At 40.1% G+C, this 26472-nt stretch overlaps 1 protein-coding gene across 1 annotated transcript in view; it reads right to left on the bottom strand.

The window, feature by feature from the left end:
- gabra3 (gamma-aminobutyric acid type A receptor subunit alpha3) overlaps window positions 1-26472 on the bottom strand; it is a 63308-nt gene that overhangs the window by 22446 nt on the left and 14390 nt on the right. Inside the window, exons 2-3 of the mRNA XM_061085572.1 lie at window positions 16959-17080; window positions 13774-13841 (exon numbers count right to left, since the gene is read on the bottom strand). Of these exons, the coding sequence (XP_060941555.1) occupies window positions 13774-13841; window positions 16959-17080 (190 nt within the window). The remainder of the gene's footprint in view (window positions 1-13773; window positions 13842-16958; window positions 17081-26472) is intronic.

Genomic DNA, 26472 nt, shown 5'->3' with positions numbered 1-26472 from the left:
AGTATGGTCTATCGCTATCTCTATACTGGCCTTCTGTTCAGGTCAAAAACACTCTTTTCTCTCTTCAGATCTTATGAATCTTTCACCTTTACACCTAAGACATCAAAGGTTACTAACATCACTGACACTGTGACATTAAAGCAAACTGACAACAAAGAATTATTTGCTTAGTGATTCCTTTAAAGTGTTCTTTTATATCTAAAGCTCATTTGAGCTGTATATCGAAAGCAGCCAATAGCAATTCATCAAAGTTTAAAACATGTCACTTCCTGTAGCCAGCAGGTGGCGCTGTAATGATGAGTCAATATTGATATGGATCTGATCAGGGCGGGACTGTAAATGTGTGACTGAGGTTTGAGGCTGAAAGAACAATGCACAGAGGACTTATAATGAATCCCTCTTTTTTGGCATGTCACGCCATGCTGACGCCGTGTGATTAAATCATATATACCGAGGTATTTTATATCTCCATCTTGTTGAGATGACATTCACAGAAGTTGAAGTTGATCTAATGAAAGCCCAAGGACAAGTTCATCAGACTTATTTGTTTGTCATGAAAACACAAATGTCCCTTTTGATTTTTGTACATGTCGGCCAATCTTAGTGCCGGGGCTTCACTTTAGGGGGCGCACGTCAGTTATTTTGTCACGCCCATTCCTTAAAACCATATACACAAATGTATTTTGAGGGAGACTGAAGCATGAACACCGAAGTTACAGCAATTTAGTGTTTAACGGCGAATTGATGATCTTTGACGCCACGCCACTGATATGGCATTTGACGAATAGTCACATTAATCTTATGCCATTATCAAGGTCTTGAAACACTTTTGACACAGTTTGACATGGTTGCAGTCAGTGATGAGGAGGAATACTTCCAAGAGGAAGATGTTCCAAAGACAACACGTTTCCCCTTGTCACCAGGGGGCGCTGTGATTTTAATTCATAATTTCTGTGTAGATGTCATCAGGTCGGGACTCTTGTCTTACATGTCTAGTTTGGACTCGATTGGACCATGTATGTCTGAGATACAGAACATCGTGTTTTGATGGCGTGTAATCAAACTTTTACACCACGCCACGGTCACATCGTCTGATGAAAACTCGAAATTCAAGGTAGTTTATATCTCCATCTTGTTGTGAGGACACTCATCTCCATATGAAGTTGATCTGATGAAAAAGCCTGGGACAAGTACGTCAAAGAAAATTTTAGAAAACAGCCAAAATGGCGGGCTTCCTGTCAGGTTTTTCCCATAGCACCTCAGACTTTTTTTTTTGTCTAGTCATGATACACCTGGGCTACGATTTTTGTGAAGATCGGTGAAAGCTAACTGAGAGGGTTTTCCTTAGATGGTGCTGTTGAGACATTTTTCCACGCCCATTTCAAATAACTCCAGAATACAATAACTTTTTGGGGTTTTGAATTTCCTGCAAAGTTTGGTAAGAATTTGAGCGTCTAGGCCTGAAAAAGCCCAAAAGGGAAATGCAAATCCTTCGAAATACAATAGGGCCTCCCACCGGAGGTGCTCGGGCACTAATTAATACGCAGCAAAGCAGTCTTTCTGTATTGTCATCAACACATGAAAAAGTTAATAAAAACGAATTCAGGAAGTAGCCAGTCAAAAGGAATTTGTTTCACATTACTCTTTCAGTAGGAGTCGGTGTCCTAGCAACAGCCTTTCCCTGTTCTGCCTGGTACAGCAGCGATGCCGACTGAGTGCAGCTGTCTGAACGGAGTCAGATGGATGGAAGCTCTCTGTATCTCCCGCAACAGTACACATTATCAGCGATCAATAAAAACACAGCATATGTGTTTTCTCTCTGATTGTCTTTGTGCCTCCCGCTCGTACCGCGGACAAGCTCACGAGCTGCGGTTGCTCGCCAGTCGGCTGTAACTGGCTCCACGAGGGGGGGAAAAACACATCAAGTCATTTCTCAGCTGCTTTAACAACAGGAGGCCATCACCCTCAGCAGGAGAGGTGCACGGCTCCCACTCAACACAAATCAACAGGGCTCCTCTAAACTGCGCACGCTGGGCTCCTGTTAATTGATGTGATTGACCTCCTGATGGAGTGCACACCGACAGAACCATCAAATGATTGCCGCGCATCTGCCTTCACCGCAGTGCTTTTAATAAAGCCCACGGAGAGTCTCACACTCATAAAGGTGTGAAAAAGCTGCTGCTCTCTCTGCCAAGGTCCAAATAATTTTAAAAACGAAGCTACTGCAACGATTATTTTATCATATTTAGTTCATCAGACACACGCTATATTGTGATCTATTGTGCAGTGTCCTCTGTGTCTTGTTCCTGAACTTTCAGGCAACACTCCAAGAAAGTTGGTTCCCTCCTGGCACAGAAAGACCATTTAAATCCCCATCGACACAGTTATTCTCATGTTAGGCACTTTATCTCCCTCCAATTCTTTCTGTGTGAGGGGCCAAATCACATCCCATTCAGTGTAAAACATCCAGTGATGAATACAGAGACAACAGTGTGCTGGGACCAGCTGGGCGGTGCAATCATTTGTTTTCCTTCTGAACAGAAATCCCCTGTAAACACTGGGAATTAATTTGAATTGAAAGACAGGGATGTGGAAGAAGCATTGTCGATTTCCATGTAAGGCAAAATGGCACAATCACTTCCAATGTCAGCTCGTGTTCCTCCAGGGACAGAGTGATTGATTTCTCCTTGACAGAGTGGAACTTCGGCCCAAAACTAGATTTCAGATTTCCTTTTATGGCCCCGAGGATCACTGATGGATTTACTGTATAGCAAGCAACTGTAATTTTAAATGCCATTTTAAAACACATTTATGACACCTGGTTGGCAGGGTTACAAACAGATTTATGAATACACAAACAGATCCCTTTTATATGCCTATATGCTATATATATTTTTGGCAGCGTGCCTTTATTGGAAAGCAGAGGATGGAGGGGAGAGAGAAAAAGGGGGATGACATGCCATAGCCATCCCTGGACGGAGTGAAAGTGGGACATTGCAGATAAGTTTTATGTGTCTGCAAGTACTGGGTCACCGAGGCACTCCTAAATAAAGTTTCAACAACTCTACAACTGTAAAACATTTATATTTAACCAGAATCTATTAATTAACTATTTATATTTATGTTCCTAGAATTACCAATGATGTAAACATAACTTTTAAAAAGGGAAGAATGGCCATCGTTTGTTTCCAGAGCCCCAGTTCATATTTACTTCTGCAAATGAGGCCTTGTTTTCACCCCTATCCGATTGTTGTTGGTTTAATTTTTAACAGGATTTTGCAAAAACTACTCGACCAAGAACTTTTATAACTTTGGTGCGGATCCAAACCAGGGTGGATTTCTCAGATAAAATTTCATAGACCTTAATGTGAATATATCCGGCATGTTTGTGATATTTATGAGTTTGTGCAATTTGGTGCAGATCCAAATAAACATCTGGATCTACGGAATTTCAGTGTGGTTTCATTCTGAGACTGTTGGGCAATGGCGGAGGTACACGGTCTACTGTTTGCCATTCTGGTTTTAAACACCTTGTTGTGTCCAGACAACAGTCTCAAAGCAAAGCCTGGCTGTTGACAGTGATAAAAAACTGAGTAAAGAAGCAGATCCGTGTTTGAAAAGCCAGGACAAGCAAATGTTTCGCTTTTTCCTGCTTGATAAATGACTTCAAGCTGCTGAAATCAATGATTTTGGATAACAACTGATCAAAAGAAAGTGTGTGTTGTGAAAGGGGTCAGACCCACTGAGAATTATCCCCTGACTCTGCAGCTTGTACGGCTACAAAGCTCTGATAAACCTTCCGTAAGCTACCTGCCAGAGTTAACACACATAGCTGTTGAACATCGTGCAGCGTTTAGAGGCTTAAGAGGCAGATATCTACCTCATGAAGAAGGATTTATTTATACATCAAACTTTCATCTATTCATATTCTATCGATGGACTAATCATTTAGCAATACAGCTCCTTTACAGATGGCCGTATTTTAAAATTTGGTTAATCCTAAACTGACTGTAGCCCTTCCAAATCTAAAATCAATCTTATCCTTTAAGATTATTTTGTCCTTTGCTTTCATTGACTATAGTGAGAAGCAGGAAACACAGAGATGGAAACATATGACAAAAGACCAACAAAGGTAAAGAACACTTCAAGCACTTGGCTGCCAGACGTGCTGAAACGATGACTTTTCATGATTTTGAAGGTGCTGTCTCTTTTGCTCGCTGCCGACCCACTCGCAGCAGGCCTACACACACACTGTAAACTTCAAAGTGCAAACACTAGGCTTTCATGTATGTCAGCCTCCACTGTATCACAGGTGGAGAGGTTTAAATTGGTCAAATCAGGTTAAATCTAATAGAGTCCAATTAGATGTTGTTGAAAAATAGCTGAAAAACAGACAACTAATGATTACAATATTCTTGTACAGTTTAGGATTCTCATTAACCTGGTCTTTCTTTCGATGCAGCGCCAGTGGTTATTTGTTTATATGGATATGTTTTACAGTCCCTCTCTTTTATGCTATTTAACTAAATGGGTCTACCACATGTTCAAGTCAGGGGTTAAGTAGTGAACACAGTAAATAAGGAAGCATTGCTTTGCAGAAAAGGAAACCGATAAGAGTGGGGGATACAAAACAAGCGAGAGAAGAGGCAAGTCAGGAACACAAAGAGCATTGCAGGGAACCAGCTAACAGCAGGGCTGCAGCGCTGAGAGAATGATGTGAAGGAAATGAGGAAACAGAGCGTCTGATAAATTGGCAGTTAAGGTAGGATGTACAGTAGACTTGGGTAAATGAGCCTTGACGTTAAAAAATGACAACGTCTGCTTCTATGATAATGGCAGGAAGGGTGTGTCTAATGAATGATAAAATATGGATGCAGCCTTTTATCTTAAATTAATGAGTTCATTAAATCCTAAACATCTAGTTATTCCATCACATTTTAGTTTTAATTTGGTTTTACGTAACAGATCTGATCATCTATGCAGATCTTACTTTTTATCTGCGTAATCTCGCAACTAATTAAATTCTGCTTAATGTAATGTGTTACATAAAGAACAACTGGATATCTCTGAAGCGACAGGGACCCAAACAAGTTGCTAATTCCCGGAAATTGCCATTTCCCTGAGAGAAACTTGTTGTCCAATTTTTTGACATACGCATTTTTGTTTATCTACATTAGCTGACTGGTTTGACAGGTTTGATTTAGTGCCCCTGCCCTGACGAAATATTACACTGTGTGAGCTCTTTCCCCAATTGATTGAGAAAAAAAAATACATTTGATATATGTCATGAAGACTACTTTTTGACAGCAACCAGAGATAGCATTGCGATTAGCCGGCATGGTAATGAGACAGACCACTTCCTGGCGGCAGCGTATCAATTTGACCTGGCTCCGGTGAACTTCACACTCTGGGCATTGGAAGGATTCCTCCAAGATTTGATTAATGTCTTAATTACTGGTCCTTTCTTGCTCTCCTGTTGTCAATTATTCTTCCTCGCTTCGCATCTTGTGTGCCATCCACCTCCCCCAGCTGGAGGTGTAACCTGTGCGAGACTTTCAATGAGCTGTGAATCCCACACCAACTCCAATTATCTTCGGTGTTTTCCGGCCTCGTCAGCTCTGAGGCATAAACAGGCTTTTGCAGTTAATTGTGTTCCACTTCAGACACTAACATTTTGTTCCACAGATGTAATCAGCCCTGGAATTAAATGGTAGCAAACAAATTAAGAATATGTCGCAGCGAATGTGTTTATGCAATAACATAAGCCAGTAAAAACAGTAAATTATGGAGCAATGCTGAACTGTTCCCAAAAACAAAAACTCAAGTTGTTTCACATTCAAGAGGGAAATGACAGAGACATTTTGTAATAGTTGGTTTCTGGTGTGCAGGCACATAGCTGCCCACACCGTCTTTTATTTATGTGTATTAGTGGTTGCGCATTCATGTAAGAAAAACTTTGCAGAAAATATTTATCACCAATACTTAGTCTGATGTCACAGTAATGAGCTGAAATTCTAAAAAGATGCACGACATGACAGCTCTTCAAAAGGGAAGCCAGACAGCTGGCCGCAGCATTGGACTTAAACCCCACCTCCTCAATCTGGGATGGGACATGGACCAAACTAAACCAAAAAGTCAAAGTACCTGCCAAATTCATGAACGTTTCTGTCATTTTAGGTAGTTTTTATCACGCTGATGTATGTTCAAGGGTTCATTTTTCCAGTAGTTTGGTTTTATTGTTTCAGTTATTTGATACCATAAATCACCGCTGTCCAGACTCTGGCTCTAAATGACAAGCGCAAAATTGGCTTCATTTATGTGCAGTGGCAAGTGTGGTGGTTGCAGAATCTTCATGTACACAGTATAAAGTTGATGATCACGTGACAAGAATAAAAGTGACCAGCAAGACAATTTGGTGTGAAAGCCTAAAATGCCTGTTTAATAATAATTCAGATTTAATCTGTTTGCCAAAAGGGAACCTGATAACAGTAATTTGCCAAATCTGTGGTTTCATCTCAAATCGACACACACCTTCAAGGGCACCACGAGTGGGCCTCCTGACAATATTATTTTATTTCAGTGGAAACTGCTTGTAGGGATCACGTTTTGACCGGGGGCAAATTGAACACTGTCAGCTGTTGATTACTACAAAGAAAATGTGTAGATTCTGTTTGATAGTCGGGGAACTTGAGGGAAAGTTAACAACGCATAAACACACACACACACAGTGACTCCGCTGCTCACTTCTCTCTCGCAGACAGCCAGACACAAACACAAACAGTGTCATCGGACACTCAGACTGGGTAACAACAGAATTTGTCAGCTTATACACTGTATGAAGAGCGGGAGGAGGAGGAGTTGGCAGTGCTCAGTGTGAATGACGGAGACAGAGAGCGTCAAACATCAAAGAGAGGGCTCTGCAAATGTGGAGTTCTTGTACAGGCGTTGTCACGAGGTTACGCAATCCAAACTTCCACCAAATGCTGTGTTCTTGTGCTACACCAAAGTTGTGGAGAGGTGATTTTTTTTTGTGTGTGTGTCACAAATAAGTCTTTACATTAATGTTCTGGACAATGGTCATTTAGAGAACGTTTGCATTTTGTGCAATTAAAACTAGGTAATACATACAAAAATAAGACAAACTAAAAAAGAGTATTTAGCTATTTATCCTGTATACAGTATGACACAACAGACTTAACAACTACTAACCTCTTTTTTTACCACCTATGCAAGAGTAATATAGTGATGGTCTAAGAATAAGAAGCAGAAAAGTTCAGTTGAGTGGTCAAAACAAACCCTGGACTCAGATATTTCAAGAGGCTTTTTCCAATAGCACAGCATATGGCAAAGAATCATGAAGACATGACCTGAATTGACAATATCATCTTGGGTGCGACTGCAGTGGGGTCATTTTCTCAATGCTCAGGAAATGAACATGTAAATTTAAGTGTAATACAATAGCTTACTCCTATTGGGAACCTGCTTGATTCATCAATGATTGCAGGGCGCTAAAGTCTTCAAAGGTCCTTTTACCTGTGGCTGGCATTTTCACCAAAAATATGGTGCCATAAGACTATATGTGCTCTGTTTTCAAGTTGTTCCTGACCAGCACATGAATCAAACTGTAACAGTAGGGAACATTGTGACCTGTATGGTGGGAGGAAACAATTAAGCCCTATTTTAAGACTGCAGTTTTTTTTGTTCTAGAATTCTAATACTTATTTAAAATTCAGTGTGTTCTCATGAAAAGGGGCTTAATTGGGTTTGCATGTCTTTGAACGAGGAAGAATCCAGGAGTTCACCTTTAAATTTTAGCAACACTAACCTCCATCTGTTATTTCCAGAAGACCTTGAACCGCTCCGGCATTTTAAATTTGTACTTGAATTTTAGGCAAACGGCTGTGTGCTGAATATCTCAAATATCCCAGAAATGTTTACCCCCAGAGATCGTGCATCCCTTGCTGATATCAAGCTGTCACTGACATTGTCAGAGCAAACTTCGGCACAGTACCATTGACAGCCTTAACCGCTTCCAGTTCCTCAGAACAGTCCTGTCAAACCTGGAGACAGGTAAATGTGCCACGATGCCGCACACATGTGAGATATGGGACAACATAGACTCTCTGACAAGGAGGGAGGCAAATGGAAACAAAAGACTAAGAACAATCAACGTGACAATGTGAGAAGAGGGAGTTTTGAGGTAGAGAAACACATCCACCTATACTTACCAGAGATCAGCATCAAGATAGCAACCCACAACCCACATTCTGCGTCTCGGTGTGACTCACTGCAGGAATCTGCCTCGATCAGACACAACTCTGAAGAGGGTTAGCTTTGTTGTTGGCCTAATATTCCAGTTTCACTCCAATTATACAGTTAGCTTCCCTCCTGTTGTTATAGTGGTGCACTAACGGCAGATGTGGCGTATTGGGGTCTGAGTGAAGGCTGAACAACTGACCCTCAGGCTGAGTGAGAAGCGGTCATTTCTGGGACACTTGATGCTGCAGAGATGGGTAATTGGACCACTGGCTGTACGCAACATAAACTATGAGCTGCCTGGGGAATAGAGTGTGCTCTGTCTAGGAAGATTTCAGTTGTAACAGTTTCTTCAAGCATTTTATTGCTCCACATTTCAGCCGGGCTTGTAAAATGACTTTAGAAATGGCAATGTCGGTCAGTCAACACTTTGCTCCACACTTATACTATTGAAGTGATTGACATGTTTGGTGCAACCATTCATTGTCCCAGAGGAGGCTCCTAATAACTGGTAATTTCGTGTCTAGTGCCACCAACAACAGAGCATGTTCACTTATCCAGTGAAATGTCTGTGCAACCACAAGATGATTTGGTACTTTCCTGGTTCCCAGAAAGTGTATCTTACTGATTTTTGTGTTTCCCTGCCTTGTCCTCACTTTACGCCATGAGTATGACATTTGCAGTTGTAAAGTCCCAGTAATGACTGGTTGGACTGCCATGAAATTTGACACGTTGATGTCCCACTTAGAAAACATTGTAGTCAACAAAAAGTATTGAAAAAATGGAGCCTCTGCTTTACTTTTGTTTCATCTTACCAATAAAAAACGAAATGGTAAATATCAGGTTGCTCGCATTGTCTCTATGATCGAGTTTGCACGTGGATGTTAGGTTTCACACAGAACCTCTACAGCTTGGGGCATTTTTTGACTCAATTTCTGAGAGCATGACTCATGTTTTAGTCAGACCAAATTTTCTAAAATTGCAGTGTATGACTAGTTTTAGCCTAAATCTTGTTTCAGGAACACAACTAAACCGCACACATCAAATATAAACATCAGTTATCAGAGAGAACCAAACTAGAACCAATCCAAAAATCTGAATCTGATCTCAGCCTTTGGACTCACTGTGCCTCCTCTAGCTCATATGTTACAGTTATGCTGATCAACAAGGTAAAGGTATCTGGTCTCATCCTTAAATATGTAAAACATAAGCCTTAAATACATTTCTTAATGTCTTTTTGCAGCTTCAAGGTAATTAATTACAAGAATCAACAAGGATAAAATGTTTCTGACTTAACATACTTCCATTTTCTCATTTGATAGGTTTTCTGTTTCTGCCTGTGTGAGTGAGTGAGCCCACAGATATTGAACCAGCAGGGGGGATCTAGGGCTCAGTTTTCTGCATTGCATCCAAAGCAGGGGTATTTATAGGTGGTATTTTAGTTTGAGATGGAGCACTATCAATTTAAAGCTTATTAAAGTGTTAATGAGGTCATTAAAGGAATCGAGAGGAAAACAACTAGCTGTGACAAAATAATGACACAGTAACAACATTAAAACAAGGTTTAGACAAAGTTAAAATATTTTTTTGTTATGTCCTTGGCAGGATACAGCTGATTTACCTCTCTTTATTTTAATGATTCAATAAATGCCCCACATTAATCTGCTAAACTCTGGTGAATTGTCTCCAAAACAGGACTTTTCTTTGGTGAACACATCAAGGAAATATCATAAAAAGCTTCCCTCCACCTCTGAAACACCTCCAGGATTAGTTACTTCCTCTTCTTTTAACTGACCTAGAAAACTGGTCCATGCCTATGTTTCCCAGATCTGTTCACTGCAATGCTCAATACACGGCGGCTGTCCTGCTAGACACTCGAATAAAACACCAGACTCATTCTGAACTAGTCTGGAAACCAATGAACCAGAAAACACGATCGCACTTCCCTGACCTACTGCAGATCTGCCTTCATCGGCTCTGAGCACCAGCCCTGCAGACTGTCTTCAAAGCACAAATACGCTTGTAAAAAGTCATGGAAAAAACCTCGCCCCTCAGTACATCACACAACTACCCATTCTGTAAAACCTGGTCCAGCTCTCTGCTTGCCGAGTGTAACAGCCTTTTTTATTCTCTCAACTCAAATAAAACTGAGCCGCCCTTCCAGCTACTCCCCACCCTCCCTTTTGGAAATGGGCACAAATTTGTGGAATTCAGCCCGTTCATTGTTCAGGTCCAGGGGTCAAGCACCCAGTGCAGTTTAATATCAACATTTGGTCATTATACTGTATCACTGTTGGTCTTGTTCCCTCATTTCCTCCTCCGCTTGAAGGGCCCCAGAGCTCCTGGCGTCGACCTGCAGCCCCACAACAACAGCTCTGCAACTGAGGAACTCACTGCGGTGCACGGAAAATGAGTCGTGCATCTCCATTATTGTTCATCCGAATTACATGAATACATCTTCCCCAGTTTTATAGTACACAAAGTGCGCACATTTTGGGACATCTGTTGAGAACTCTGTGCTGTGCCAACAACCATGTAGATAGAGTAATAAACAGATACAGACAAAAAGCATTGACAAGTAAGACAAAGTAAAAGGGTTTGTTATTCACACCACATATATTCACATCTACCTACTATGGCCTCAAATGTCTCCGTCTGGAACACATATCTGGCCAATCGTTCGTCCTATCGACTTCGCACTGGGCACGTCTGTATCTGTAGTGGTCAGTGGGGGCCGGGCTTTATGCTAACAGTCTGCGGATCGGGTTGACCATGTCTTCCTCCACGTCCTCAGATTAACTCTACAGCAGTGGTCGGCATCTGGGTCAAACCGCGGGTCAAAATCGGCGTCACATCTTTTTGACAATGACTCATTTTGAAGTAGGCTCTGGAGCATTAACGCAGGCCAAGCAAACAAGCAAGGTTAAAACGGGCACTGCTCTAGTGTCCTATGAATTAAAAACAAATGGGTAATCTTTGCATGTGCTAACAGAAGACTTACAGAAGCCATGTATTTACAGAAGCACATGTGCACTGCACATAGAGCAAGAAAAGGCAGCATAAACCCAGGCCAGAAGGAGCCTCGCCTGGGTAATGATTAGCATAATCCTGATATCAAATCTAAAACTGCAATGCAAAAATGAAAAAAAATCAATATGTTGATGCTACGTGTCCAAATCTGGGAACGGATAAAACCTTGGCACACACAATTCATACATTGATTACGAGATGAAGGTCTAAGCGTGAGTGTGTAACCACTATTTTGCCTTTGACAGAACACAGAAAATGCTGTGTCCACACTAGCTGTGTCCACACTAGCTATGGCCCTGTTTACAAAACAATACCACAAGTGGGTTTCTGTGGCCCGTGCAGCCGTCAAATTTGCTACGGACTGTCCTCTGTGCTGTTGGCCACTGATTCATGATGTTGCCAAGTGGAGCATGTGAAGAGAATAAAAGATTGGGGCTCGAATTGAGCCCTGAGAGACCCCAAAGGTGATATCTGCTGAAAAAGATAAAGCTATTGTGATAAAGTAAAAGCGTGAACAGTCTCCCACAAAGCAAGCTCAGCATACTGTGGTCAGCACAGTGTATCTTTGCAACGGCAGGGGTGGTCTAAACAAGGCAGTAGTCGTGTCCAAACCCAGGATTTTTGTTTTTGAGTTGGGGCAACGTCTATTATGCAGCGCTGAAAGATGAAAAAGGGAATCTCTTTCAAGATGAAACAATTGCAGAATATATCTTTTTTATAGGTATTGATACAAATATGTGTAAAGACCAGAATCACTAAGTTTAGTGTATTTAATGTGCAATGGTAAGTTATTGTGCCAATGGCTGATTCTATGAATGTGGTTTCCACAGTTTGGTGCTCGGGCTGCGCTACGTCAAATCACTTCCTTTTCGCTGCTCTAAAAACAACGCAACTGCTATTTCGGAGCAGCGAAGAAGAAGGGATTTCTGGGAAAAGGACATTACAGTTTTATCTGGGTGAAACTAATATGCTTTTAAGATTAGGTACCGGATCGGTACATATATTTGCGCACTTGCCAACGATCACCCCAGCATTTCTTTTTTTAACTGTACTGGAATGGAATGCATTGGAACATCTCTAGAACAAATGTCTCCAGCAATCGGCTTCATATCGCTGTTACTATAAAGCATCACTTGAAAAAGGGAGTTCATTTATGATCCACTGTAATGGTCTTTACAGATGTCCATCAGATCTCTAGAGATCCTCACTTGCCAACTTATGCAAAGTTTGAGTCTGTGGGTCTTAAAGTAAGCTTCTCCAGAGCCGTTGATGTGAAAACCCCCCTGGTGAGACCACAAAAACTCAACTCAGCTCTCCAGCAAGCACTAATCTTCCTATGTCATACAGGCTGACGAGCGAGCTCCGAACCGAGCCGGAGAAAACCACCCAGTGCTCACGGCGGTCAATTGGAGCTGCACGATCAAGTCTGTCAAATGCTGCATAAGGTCCCAAGACTAACTGTAAACCATCCCCAGCATCTGCTGTTAAAAGGAGGCGTCCAGCGCCCGTGATAGAATTTCTCCAATAAGTCTCCTTGATTTGAACTGTAATTTCCTTGATTGGCCTTTGGCTTGTCTTTTTGGCTTTTAAAGAACTTCACACCATTGATTTTTCGACACCAGCATAGTAGTAACTTAACAATGAAATGTGCATGCCCATCAACTGCAATAGAATCATATCACAAGTTAATAATATTCTAATATATATATATATATAGTACTTCAGGTAGATTCTCAGGATGTATCGTTTTCTGTGATGACATTTTCACACCCTCTCATCTTTAGTTCTCCATCAATAGTCGATTTGGTTTTCCAGCTGAAGTGCATGAAGTAAAGAAAAATGGGCCAGTTGCCAGAAAACTGTGTAAAAAATAAAATACAGAACCCATAAATTTGTCATGGAGGAAATGTGTAGGAGAAACATCAACCGGACAGGTAGAACACCACATGCAGAGAGCATTGTACAGCAAGAACGTTGGTCTGAAATAGCTGTCGTCTGTCACATTGTGGCCACAGAGAAAACATGGAAAAACATGAGGTTGGTTGCTTGCTATTCAATTCAGCCTTTTCCTGCCTGATGGAAGTGTTTGTTTTGAAAACAATTTTTATTTTTTATTTCACCCGAGATATACATATAATGTGTTTTCATAACCATCTACACATAAATATATATTCCTGATATATGCTGTATCTTTATATGTTTTCCTCTTAGAATCATCTCATACAAATGTATCTGTTGAAGCCGGAATATCTAAATAATTCCTCCAACTTAGAAGCGATGGTTGTTAACTCCCAGTGTGTGAAATCCTGACTGAAATGAAATTCTATTATTCTGCCGGGGCAATCTCACAAGGTTGCCGACTCCAAAACGACAAAAGTACTTTTGTCAAACTTAAGTACAGCAGGATAAAGCCTAATAACCTGCTAGGATTTGATGACTCACGGTGCTGATTACAGCAGAGGCGCAGAGAGGAGAAAAATAACTCACCATGTCTGTGTCTGACACCGGCCCGAAACTCGTCACGTAGATGTTTGTCCTCACTTCTGTCACACTCTCTGAGGAAAGAGACAACAAGGAACAGAACCCATCACAGTGTCGTCGGCATACGAAAAGCTTTGCTACAGTTTTTGTGAAGCTGATTGTTTGTGTACATGAAGGCGAAGTTTGCCTGCTGGCATTAAACTGAGCTTCTTCGCACAGAAACTCAGTCGTAATCAAGGGTGAGAGGATCTCTTCAAACTGTGGAAAAACTGAGGATTAAAGTGATTTGTTTCCCTCAGGACGGATCAGCACCTGAAATCGTAAGGTCTTTGTGCATCATTTTTTCTATACCATGCCGTTGTTTTCCCACAGATGGAGGGTTTAAGGGCGTTACACCAGACTAACAGCATAAGACATTTCCCTGCAATGTAGACTCGAGCATTGTTGGACAGCACTCCCGACTGTCTGACCCCCAGAGCGCTGTTTTCAACCTCATTTCAGAGGCATAAATATTGCCTTTAGATTCTGTATGAAGTCTTTTGTTCAATGAAACTACCATTTGTTTGGCTGAAGCTATTTTGGTCCACTACAGCATAAAATCGGCTTTGAGCCAGGCCTCAGTCTATATCTGTGGAGGAGACATCCCTTTTGACCCAACATAATTTTAGTTAGCCTGCCCCAAAAACATTTAACAGTCCCTAAGGGACGACTGGCTCGGGAATAAAATGAAGCAGCTCAGCCTTTATAGTGTGTTTGTGTTTGTGTGTGTGTGTGTGTGTGTGTGTCTGTGTTTCTTTTCTCTTTTAAATAATAGGGCATTCTATACACACATTATAATCACATTAAACATGATGTAGTCTATTGTAGTATGAATCTGGCATGACTGTTATGAGGCTTTTCTGTATATTTCTTGTAATTATAATTACATGTGTCATTGCACTTAACATTTACAAGCCCATTAATTGCTTCTGTTGTGTCACAATGGTTTAAAGATGATACTTGATGCGCCAACAATGATCAAATATAATAAATATTATGCAGGAGGTTGCTCAAGACTTTTAAATGAGACATTAATTCAGAGATGTGAAATGACTGAAATGACTTTAATAAAACATTAAGCAGGGCGTGATATGAAAGTCGTGACAGATCAAATTTTGCCCTCCTCAGCGTGGGCTGAATCAGCTCCTCTGGGGCAAATGTGTAAAGCAGCCTTTTGAGCTATTGGCGAGACAAATGGCTGCTCCCAGTGGTGTAACAACTAGAGAGTGATGAGGCCTTTCTCCAAAAGTGAATGGATCCATGGCTATAACAGTGTCCCCGGTCTCGGCGACCACCCACAGGTGAAGTCTCCAATCCTCTGGCAAAGGGCCCCCCTGAGAGAGGGCAGATCCACCTCCACATTAATCATCCCTGTGACACAAATAGCGCTCGCAAATACGTGATTATCACAACACCTAGTCAGCAGTTTGCGTGGCAGGCCTTGGTGGTGGGGAAACTGAAAGAGTTGCCCCGTTGCTGTTTACAACAAGGCACCAGAGCATAGGGCAGAGCTAATAGATGCCTCGGAAAATTAAATGAAATGGTGCTCTCCAGCCTCTGTCTGGTCTGAGACGGAGCCACTGGTGGGGCGGGGGGGGCGGCCAACGGGACAGGACTGGTTATCTTTTCCGTCTGCAGACAGATGACCTTGACTTTGAATGAGCATGCCGGCTACACTGAGAAGGGCCACAATTGGTTTAAACTCTAAATCAAGGTCTTTGAATCAGCTCATGGAAAATATAATCTGCAAAGGTACTCCTACGTCCTGTAATGTCATATTTTCCGATAAATTTGATTAATTTATCTGCAACACAAAATGATCCTCTGTGCTGTTATTCCAGGAATAGCCTGTTTGCTTTCACTGCTCCACAAAGAGTCAGGGCTCTACATGAGGAAATCTCCATGACTGTGAGCCATGACTGGTGCGAGCCTCGCCATCCCATTGCCCTTGAAGGCTGGAGCAGAGGCACAATATGACATTAACATCTTGTGCCTGGTTCTTCTCGCTGGGCACTGCCACAGAGTCCAGGTCATCCAGCCTGGTGGCGCCGAAGCCCCGGTAGCCACGCTCGTGTCTTCAGCAGCGAGCATTAGAGCAGAAGTGACCATTCCAGCTGGCTGGCTAAGAGATGGCAACGCCTGCTGGAGCATGTGGGATTGCTGTTAGGTTTCTCGTCCTCCGGGGGCAAATATTTGGATAGAAAAAGCACCAATTAGAGGGATTTGCACTGACATATGTGCTTATTTGCCATTTGGGCATGATTGAACAAAGGCTTCACCCAGGGGAAAACAGATTTCTATTACAGTGCTGCACAAAATGAAAACCGGACGTCAGTGCTAGATTGCTTCCATGACTCTCAACAATACATCTGCAATGAGAGAATGAGTGAGTGATTTTTTGGATCCATGATGTTCAATAATCTAATAGTGGAAAGAAACAAATAAAATAGCTACACTAACACTACATTACAGCAATGTGCAAAAACATTAATGTCAATCTTTTAAAACCTAGCAGTCGATTTGGAGGTTTTTATTCTCTGGCAAAAAAAAAACCCATCCAGTTTTGGATTATATATAATATTCATTGATTAACACTGTAAATTGTATTCATAGTCTTGTATACTCGTCCCTGTTTGTATATTAAGATAATCAAACTCAAAAATGGCACATTTTCAGTGGCTTCCAAGTGGATCTGTGGATGTTTATTTGCAATGGACATTGGGTAATATGGCATCTTTAGGAAGTGTAAATCACACACTGATCTAGAGAATCAGCTGTTGCATAAACAAGTCGGTTTTACCAAAGCAGCTTTTTGAATAAATTATCATTAATTTATATGTGTAGTGATCAGCGTGTGTTGATAAAAACCTGAAGAAGATCAATATTAAACAAGCTGCTTGCATCTGAACAAAATATTTGCTTTTGTTTATGTCACCACTATAAAAAAAATAAAAAAAATAATAACTAAATAAAATATGTAAACTGACTTCATACATAATAACAACATCTCTATAAAGAGAAAAGAGGATGTACGGGCTGATTTGCATTTTTATCCCAGTTATCTGTGTCATAAAACAGAGGCTCAGTGAAGCAGCCTGAAACCTTCCTCTCTGCAGAAGTTTCTGATTTATCGAACATATACGGTTGCTTACCTCCCAGCCCAGGACGTAGCCTGTTGTCGTATCCATCCAGTAGCCTGTCTAGGATCCGGGTGAAAATGGTGATATTGTCTCTGCTATCATCAGGCAGCGGCTCTCTGTGTCCAACTACTGCCCTGGAGGAAGAAATGCAGAGAGGAAGATGGATTCAAAAGCATGAAAACACACTCTGTGTAATAAAAGCCTTGATACATTGCTCCATTAGTGCAGCACTGAGATCAACATGCCTTCAGTGTACAGTGGTGTGAAAGCCTGGTGTTTGGTGCTTAATGCAATCTATATTCTCACAGTTAATACACAGTTTTATGGGCTTTATGTGTTGTGACACTCCATCGCACAGATGGATACATCAATAATACATGAATTAAGACATTGCATACTGTATACCAGCTTTCAGTAAAAATACATGTTTTGAGAACACTTTGCTCTAAATATTAAACGTGATCCAAGGCAGGACTTCAATTTAAAAAACTAAATAACAAGTTATTTTGAATATAATCTAAGTAAAGTACATAACATATTTAATATGATTATGTTTTGACGTTTTTCTAATACGAAATTTGGTCGGATTTCTCCTGGCTGTTTTATATTTCTCTCACAGTGAAAATCTTATATCAATGATCAGCCTTGGGCTTTAATCAATATTTGTATAATAACTGTCTGGTTGTGTTTGCGTTGTTATATTTGTCTTAACAGGCTGGAATCTGAATATTTTAAGTTAAAAACAACAAACAAAGAAAGAAACACAACTGCTTATGAATCATTTCCCAAATATTAAACACTCGGCAGCGTTTTGCGAGAGCATACATCACATGCTATCAGCCACTGGTTATTAATTTACTTGGCCCACAATCCCCTGCAGAACAATATTGTAGGGGAGATGAAAAGGCCACTTCACTGTAGGTGGAGCACTGATGAGTTAATCAGCACCGTCTTTGATTAAACTAGAATCCCCATGAGGAGCGACCTGTAATATCCGAGTAACCCCCATCAACAACCACTCCATGTGCATGCACTCTCGTATGCACGGCATTACACTGGTAGGGGGACAGGGCTTAAAGAAATTGAGGGCTTAAAGGGAAACTCAAATTTTCTTTAAACTATAATATATTGCTTTGCTAGAATGGCTTTCTGTGTGGCTTAATCTCTCCTGTAATTACAACTCATCTTAAAAAGTCCATCTGAGCCACAACCCCTTTCATTAAAACATTCATTAGGTAAAGGTCACTTTCAATGCATGCAAAATATGCACATCCTAATTTTGAGACGTTTGGGCAAATGATTCCATTCTCGCTAAGTGGCTATTATTTGTGAGCTATAAATAAATAGCAATTAGGCATCAGGGCTCCCTCATGTTCCACAGATCACCTCCTAAATGGCTCACGTTGTTTATGGTATAATGCTTAAGGATTTCTGAACCCCCCCAACCAAAAGAAAGAGAGAAAAATAAACAGGATTATTTTGGACAATGAAGACAATAAACTATAAATCTATGATCTACATTATAAAATATAAAGCATCCATCAGGTGAAAAACAGGGTTGATTGTGAAGAAGCCACAGGAAAATCACAATCATTAAAAATGCAGATCAGTTCGGCGAGTGTTTGCTGTCCTGTTAAATTGCTCTTGCCTGTTACCAAGGTGACGTCGGTGATGAAAAACAAACCAGGATGAAACCTTGGGATAACAATGCAAAGAGGAACATTCTAATTATTAGCCTGATGATGCCAGACACTTAAAGCTCAGTATCTCCACTGTGCAGTCCACTGAGCCTGAGCCTTTTAACCTTATTGACTCGGTCACAGTTTGATATATTCGGGTTGTCAAATGGGCACCTCACTGTATAATTAAGCTGAACCAAAAATGGGTTAGAATATGCTGAATATTTGAATGCAATACACATTTCTGGCTTTTCAATCAGGCCCCTTATCAAAAAGTGACAGGCGTGCATGTCCGAGGCGGCTCAGACACACAAAAACACGGAATACAAAAAGCTTTGGGAAATGGCTGGGACTAGTTTGACTGCAAAAGGTAATATCTCGCTTAACATGAATCATATATCAAACAAAAAGGCTTCTCTGCTTGCACCAATGGAAATTCAAAATTTAATGAGAAACCTTTGGTCCCTAAGAAACTGTTCTCCTCACTTAAATATCCACTTCAAAAAAACAAAGTACTCGTGTGGTGTGTCCCATCTGCGTGTTTCACCAAAGCACTCGTACTCTGTCATGCAGACACACACAAACACACACACACGCACACAAACACACACACAATCCTCTTCCAAGATCAGACAGCTGTTTAGATTCACCGATGAGGACTAAGCGATGGGAGATTTCCTTTGGTATATGATTTTTAGAAAAATACAGGTTACATAATCATTCCAGCTGCTATATTTTATTTTATTAGTTTGTTTGATATTCAGTATCTCAATACAGGGATATTGAGACAATCATAACATACAGTTTGGTTGCACTTTGGTCAAGCTGGTTGCGGTTTTCTTTCTGAAACTGTAGATGTGACCTGCAGCAAGTAACAGCAAGTAAAGAGCTGCTGTAGGACTCAGTCCACAGAACTCTTAAGGTGCACCCCCCCTTCTGCACAAAGAGCTGTTCACCTGTTTATCCAAAGCTCGGTGCAGCCTGGCCCAATAAGCACAACCCAGAACTGAAGAATCCCTCGTCGTTGCTGTTGTCATTAATGCTCTGTTGTCCTAATCATGCATTACTTTCATTGATGAGTCTCAGCAGCTGCTGCTACAAAGCGGCTGGTCGCTGGTTTTCAAATTGCACCAAATTCATTAGCATGCTTCATTCAGCCCTTAATAATACACATGCAGAGTGTGAAGCCGATAAGGTGAACAGCTCTCGGTGAGACATTTCTGAAATAAGTAGGAAGATGGATGGATTGATAGATGGATAGATGCAAATTTTGGCAACCTTCGTGTATAGATTATTTATACTGGTCATAGATTTAGGATTTAAACAATGTTAATTTTGAATGAATGCCATATTTTCTGATTAAATCATCCCTCACAGTCACTGTAAAGTTGAAGCCTTACGGTTAAAAGTGTACGTTCGACCATGGATGTTACGGATGTTATTTTTGCTGATATGACGAGACAAAATGTAAGCTGGAAAAAAAAGCTCCTTTAGTAAAGGTGCTCTGTCTAAATTTGTGTACCTCCATACCCACAGTTTCCCTTTTTGAGTGCACGGGTGTGTTGACACTGACAAGTATGATGACATGCACTTGGATGGTGCACTCTAAACTGTCAAAAAGTCACCGTTCTGGATTTGTTGGGGAAGGGGAGGGACCACCGACACGTTTCCAAGCATGTGAAAATGGCGGCAGGGGGAGAAGGACACGTCGTTGGAGAAGATGGTGTCGTAATTTCCATGTCGTGAAAAACTGTCAGCATCTACAAGAAATTAAGCTATCATTTTCAAGTGGGCAAAGTAGCCGGCAGTTATGTTGTATGGGCCGACATTTGCAGTCAAACGTTGCGATCGTCATTTACGCTGGCTGCACAGCGGCCGTGTTCGATTTGCGACAACACAACCCCATTTGCAGCAAGAACGCACGGTAACAGAAACTGACAAGTGTGACATTTTCCAAAAGTAGCAAGATTCAGAAGTCATGCTTCACTATTTGTGACAAGAAAACCACTGCTGCATCCAACACAGACTTAATGGAGCAGTGAGTGGTGCACGATGTTCACCTGAGGCTGGTTGGACTGGAATGAAAAGCTACAATGGATTTTTGCTGGCATGTTAAATGGTATTAAATCCGTTATTTATCATTCAGCTGAACACATTGAATGTCTTTAGTTAAAAATACTGTCGTCTGACTTATTTCCACACAGCATGTGTGTTGATGAGTTCATATTGAGCCATTATCATTACATTTGAAAGGTACTATAAAGCAGGGGCACATTAAGCGCTCCAACAGTACTGAGATTTAATTAGATAGAACATAGAGAAATATTAAGTCAGGGATTATATATCTTGGAGCACACAGACAATTAAACAACTTTATACTGTGTCTGCAAACAGGCTTTGAACTTTCATTGTAGTGCAGTCTCTCTCAGAAGAGACAGACTGCATTAAAATGTAACCCTGTAGAAAGTTTCTTAATTGGCTATTGTGATGGGAATTTTGTATTTAGACATGTTCAAATGTAACAGATTACATTTATATAGAAAGAAGTTTACTGAAAGATGTATTTCTGTGTTTAAGACTCATAGTCAGAGTTTAGGTCAAGTTAACACTATGCATAATACTCTTGAAGGGCCTTATAGACGTGGCCTTCTCAGTCTAGTGTGAACAAAAGGTTTCTCAACAGGGGCCAATTAAGTCTTCTGCAGCAGGGAGCTTCAAAGGCTAATAGGTGTGACCTGCAGAGACAGGAGATCTCTGAGAAACCCACAGGGTCTGGAACAAGATGCGTTTAGCATCTTGTTCAAACTTCAAAGAGACCGCCAGAGACCAATGTCTGGTCTTCCTGTAAACGACATGGAGAGAAGCTGATTGGACAAATGTATTTTACTGTGGAGAGGAGGGATCTGATTGTATAAATGGAGTGTACTTTTGAGAGCTCATCGCCATTGCCCTCATATCTGTCACCGTGATGTTTGAGCTCTGTGCCATTGAGGTCAAGTCTGTTGTCGTGACTTGACCTTTGTAAACCGTCCGCAGACGGTTTGAATTAAACATCCAGAATTGATAATTGCTTGTTGTGTCATGATATGTAATAATTTTTCCATTACATTTGGCTGTTGTTGGCAGTGACATCCACGTGAGCGACTCTGGCTCTCGGTGCTGAGGGTAGGTAATTGCGCCGGGGCAGTACGTTTGGAACTAAACCTTTATTATTTCAGTGGGCCTGATGTTCTGAGAATCCGGAGTGCTCACTGAGGTGGGCTAAAGAACCGACTGGGACAGGCAAGCAGTTTCATTCTGGTAAAGTATAATTCTTGTTTTTAGATCTTTTAAGGAAAAAGGTCCAAAGAAATTCACTCATTCAGGGAAGTGAGTTACAGACGTGTATATACTAAGGAGGTCTTAGAGACCGGTGTAGGATTCACAATAAGCTTAATAGGTTAAGATTCTTTTCAAAAAAAGATCAAAATGTTAAACAGGGTTTAGCGAAAGAGTTTAATGCTAAATTACTTTAATATTGGGCGCTGCGGCATGCTCATAGTTATTGTAAACAAGCAGAAGAGTAGAATATAAATATATCATAGTATTATTATTTTGAAATGGAGGAAAAGCTGTGACAGAGAGACCTAGGCCAGGTCTGTATCGTCTCAGCATAGCTATCTGTTGAAAAATCTGATAAATTCCCATACATTTTATACCTGCATGTGTCTTGTTTAAGAGAAATGTGAAATGAAGTTTTCTCTAAGGCGATTTGATTCATGCAGAGTTTTAGAATTGTATTAGAGGAATTAAAATTAAAACTTAGTAATTACAAGAGGTGATTACAGTGGCAATATTATAACTGAAGGGGTTTTTCTCATTGTCTCTTAAAAAGTGTTTTGAAGGTGAAAGGTTACTATCAACGTTACACAAATGTTGATGATTTGATACAAGTAACATGCATGATTTGATGAGACTAATCTGAGAATTACAGCTGAAAAAGAAAAAGTGAGGAGTGAGTGAGAGAGGATTTCTTGGAATTCTCAACACTGGAATAAGGTGAGTATAATTTCAATCATATTTGGGATATATGTGTAAGTTTTAAAGGCTTATATCAAAAGAAAAAGAAAAAGATTCAGATCAATCTTAAAACGAATTTGAAAATAGACGTTTTTTAAGAAATAGGAAAATAATTGGCTTTAGAAATTAATTCTGAAACATTAGGGTCTTTTCCATATCAGTAGAACTTAAATTCCCAAAAGATTCGTATTCTACTGAATAAATCAGAGTTTAAATTGATAAACAACCATTACAGAGATGAATTTACCACAGATTTCTTCTCCTACAGTCCAAGATATGGTTCTGAAGTATGGTCATTATAGTGTTACACAGTTTGGCTTGTGGGTAAAAAACTATGATTTTCCAAACACAGGGAACATAACTTTAAATCAGTTGAAGCAACTTAAGATCAAATTGCTCATTGAACAAGAACGAAGCAAAGAAGCAACAAGAGGGAGAGATGTGGAGCTATTTGTGCCAGACTGGAGAGCATTTGAGTGTTGGTTGACTGAAGTCAACATAAGAGACAGTATACAGAAGGAAGTAACCGAAATAATCTCCAGGTATCAGTCTCTCCAAATAGGTTCTGATCTGGATACATTTCCACTGAGAGGGAGATCATGGAGACAGAGCAGCCATCAAGAGCAGACCATGATGGAGAGAGAGAAGTTCAACAAAACTTCATATAAGTAAGAACACAGCTGCAGACACCATGTGAATTAATGTTACACATAAAGCATATGGTTAACATTATTATAGTTAAATTAGAAATCAATAAAACTAATTGCTAAAAACACACAAATTAAATCTATTTTTAGGTTCAGGAACTAAAAGCACCAGTAAATATGTGTGAATAGTGTGATATTACTTTTAGAATGAATGTTATATAGCTCATAATGATAGAAAAACATATGCAAAAGTTGTAGATAGATCCATTTTTATCATTGGGGTTTAATAATGTGGTTAGAGGCTAAATGCAAGACAAACATTTATCTCTGTTGTCACTTTACTGCTGGGTAAAATTTAGGGGGAAGATAGAATAGTATGCTAAATTTTAAAACAGCAGGGCAGTAGTGGAAGACAGAGTTGAATAACATCTGCATTTATTTAAACGAGAAAGGGGGATCTGACACAAGCGTATCAATGGATGATCCGAGACAAATTTCTCACCTCTAAATTAACATCCTCTTGCAAAGAGCAAGGGGAGAGATCAAATTAGAGCACAAATGGTATTTACTTAGATTTATCTAAACACTTGGTAAGACAAATTTAGTTTAAAGGTTATATAGTAAGTAAATTAAGGATAAAATAAGTTTGGTTGCATTTAGAATAGTAAATACTGTGTTGTCTCAGTAGTTTTTGATAGATACATTGGCTATAAGAAAAGAAAATACATTTAATCAAATTAAAAGATTTTAAAAGGAAGGTTTAAAGTTAATCGCAAACGATTTTCTTTCATGCTAAATCACATTGGGGTTTCTGAACACATTTCTGCATGAAAATGTATTTCTTTGATGTAATTGAATGACATTTTTAGTTTGTTGTAAACATTATTGATTTTTCTGAGTTGATAACAGGTACTATCATGTTTGTGAAACGGACACATATATGATTTTGGTCTGATCAGAAGAGCAGACGCAATAGAAAAGAATATCTGAAATCTTCTTGTGGAATATGAGTAATCTTTTGTTTAAACAGAAAAACTTTTTCCTTTAGGGGAAAAGCAACAGATGCAAAGTTTCAAGCAAGTCTCAGAGCAATGGCAGCTACTGAGAGAACAGAGTAATGTGATATGTGTGATACTTTGAAATAAGACTCTACTAGTGTCATATGCTGTAACAATGATATTTGCTTGAGAAAATAACATTCACTTTTCAACAGCTAGGAGGTTCAGCTATGATACAGTATTGTTTTGGATGATAGACATTACTATTTACAAATAGAAAGTTTTTAACTAGGAAATTCTTAACTTTATCAGTAGAGCAGATTTAAATGGTTAACAGCTGAATATTGGGAAACTGAAGTGTTTGATGACAGGTTTTCAGCATCACAGTGTGATAACGAATGACAGAGGGGTTTTACGACTCTGTTTGAAACAAAGGAAAACCGTCCCCATCATTACATGCATGAACCAAAGAGATGCAAATATGCTAGTGGCGAGAGTGTCAAGATTTACACTGATAGCTTGTTTGCATGGGGGGTTCTGCATGTGATTTGGGCTGAAGAAGAAATTCATGAGATTGACTTCACACCATTGTCTTGCCTTGACTGTGTTACTGGTTGCAAACAGTATGCAGTCTGTAGAGGACATGGAAGGCATTTGAATGATTCTTAACACTGACATTTAATGTGGGTTACAGGAGCGGTTAGCAAGACTACATCGAACTAAATTTTTTTTAGAATGCAGATTTGGGTTTATTAGTTTAGGAATTAAGTAGTCTTGATAGACTGTGTTTTGTTTGGTGGTCGATGGACTTTTTGATGTGGGATATGGATGATTTTGTTCAAACTGTGTATGTTTTCTCATTAGGTTGGATTGACACATGACTGGAGTCAGTGTGTCAAGAGAGAGGAGTAACATATGCTGGATATAGATGAATTGGGTTATTGGGTGTACACAAGAAACACTCTAAATAATATTCAATAAAACTTTTTTAACAGAGTTATGTAATTTGAGTTACAAATAAAATAAGGACATCCAGATTCTACAAGATTGACATCCACCTCAAAACAAACGGTTTAATCATTTATAGAGATGTTTAATAAAGATTAAGTAAATAAAGTAGGTTAGGGAAATAAATAAATACTGTTTTGTTTTATGACATGATTTCTATGCAAGCAGAAGTGTTTCCCAAACATCTAAACAGGATTCTCCAGCGGTGAAACAGATACTGTTCGGAGAACTCATTCCATGATGGAAGATTTCAAAAGGATGTCCGCTGACAAGGGTAACATATTCATAAGTATAGCATTATGGATACTGGTGAGTATGAGTATCAACACAAGGCAACATCATGCCACATCCCGCCAGGGATGGGACAGTGGAGAGAGAAGGAAGTAAAAAACAAACATAACAAACACATTGAAAAACACATTGAAAAACAAACTGGTAGATATTGTTTTAAACTGTTTCCTGTACTCTTTAAAATCCACAGGCAGACGAGGAGATTCTATCTAAATCCATGGAGAGAGGACTGCGTGACCTGAAACCAGGAGACTGGATTGTGCTTAAGGACGTGCGGATGGAAGAAGAAGACGACGTCGATGGAACGAGTGCAAGCCAAATGCCTCTCAACACAGATGACAGGAAGGTCGCAGAGGTCAACCTGGAGATGAGGGCCAACGCAGGAGGATTTCCAGAGCCAGGGGTGGATCTACAGGACGGGAAGTGCTTTGTGCCAGTGTGTGAGCTTCAGTCTGAAATTTTTAGGTGTTGCAAGGAGAGTCAACACATTTGAAGAGCTACACGCTGAACACAACCGCACCAACAGGAGATCAGCAACACATGATTATACGACTGAGAAGCATTCAAGGGAAAAGAGATGGTTTCCCTGCTCACGAATGCTTGGCAGGAACAACATCAAATTTCTGATCATCAAAGTCAGAGCATACAAGATGTCTCTGAAACAAGATGTTCTTCAACAAGGAGGTGTTCGACACACGATCAGGACGAAGTGTGGCACCAACACAGTGAACATTTTGATAATATGATGCACATCATTTTAATAATTGTAAAATATGTTATTGAAGTTTGTAGAAACTGATCATTTTCAATTGTGTAACTCTGTTGTATTGTTTTTGCACTAAGA

The sequence above is a fragment of the Limanda limanda genome, chromosome 14 (assembly GCF_963576545.1).
Source record: "Limanda limanda chromosome 14, fLimLim1.1, whole genome shotgun sequence".
Classification (NCBI taxonomy): Eukaryota; Metazoa; Chordata; class Actinopteri; order Pleuronectiformes; family Pleuronectidae; genus Limanda; species Limanda limanda.
This window is presented reverse-complemented; position numbering and strand designations above follow the sequence as displayed.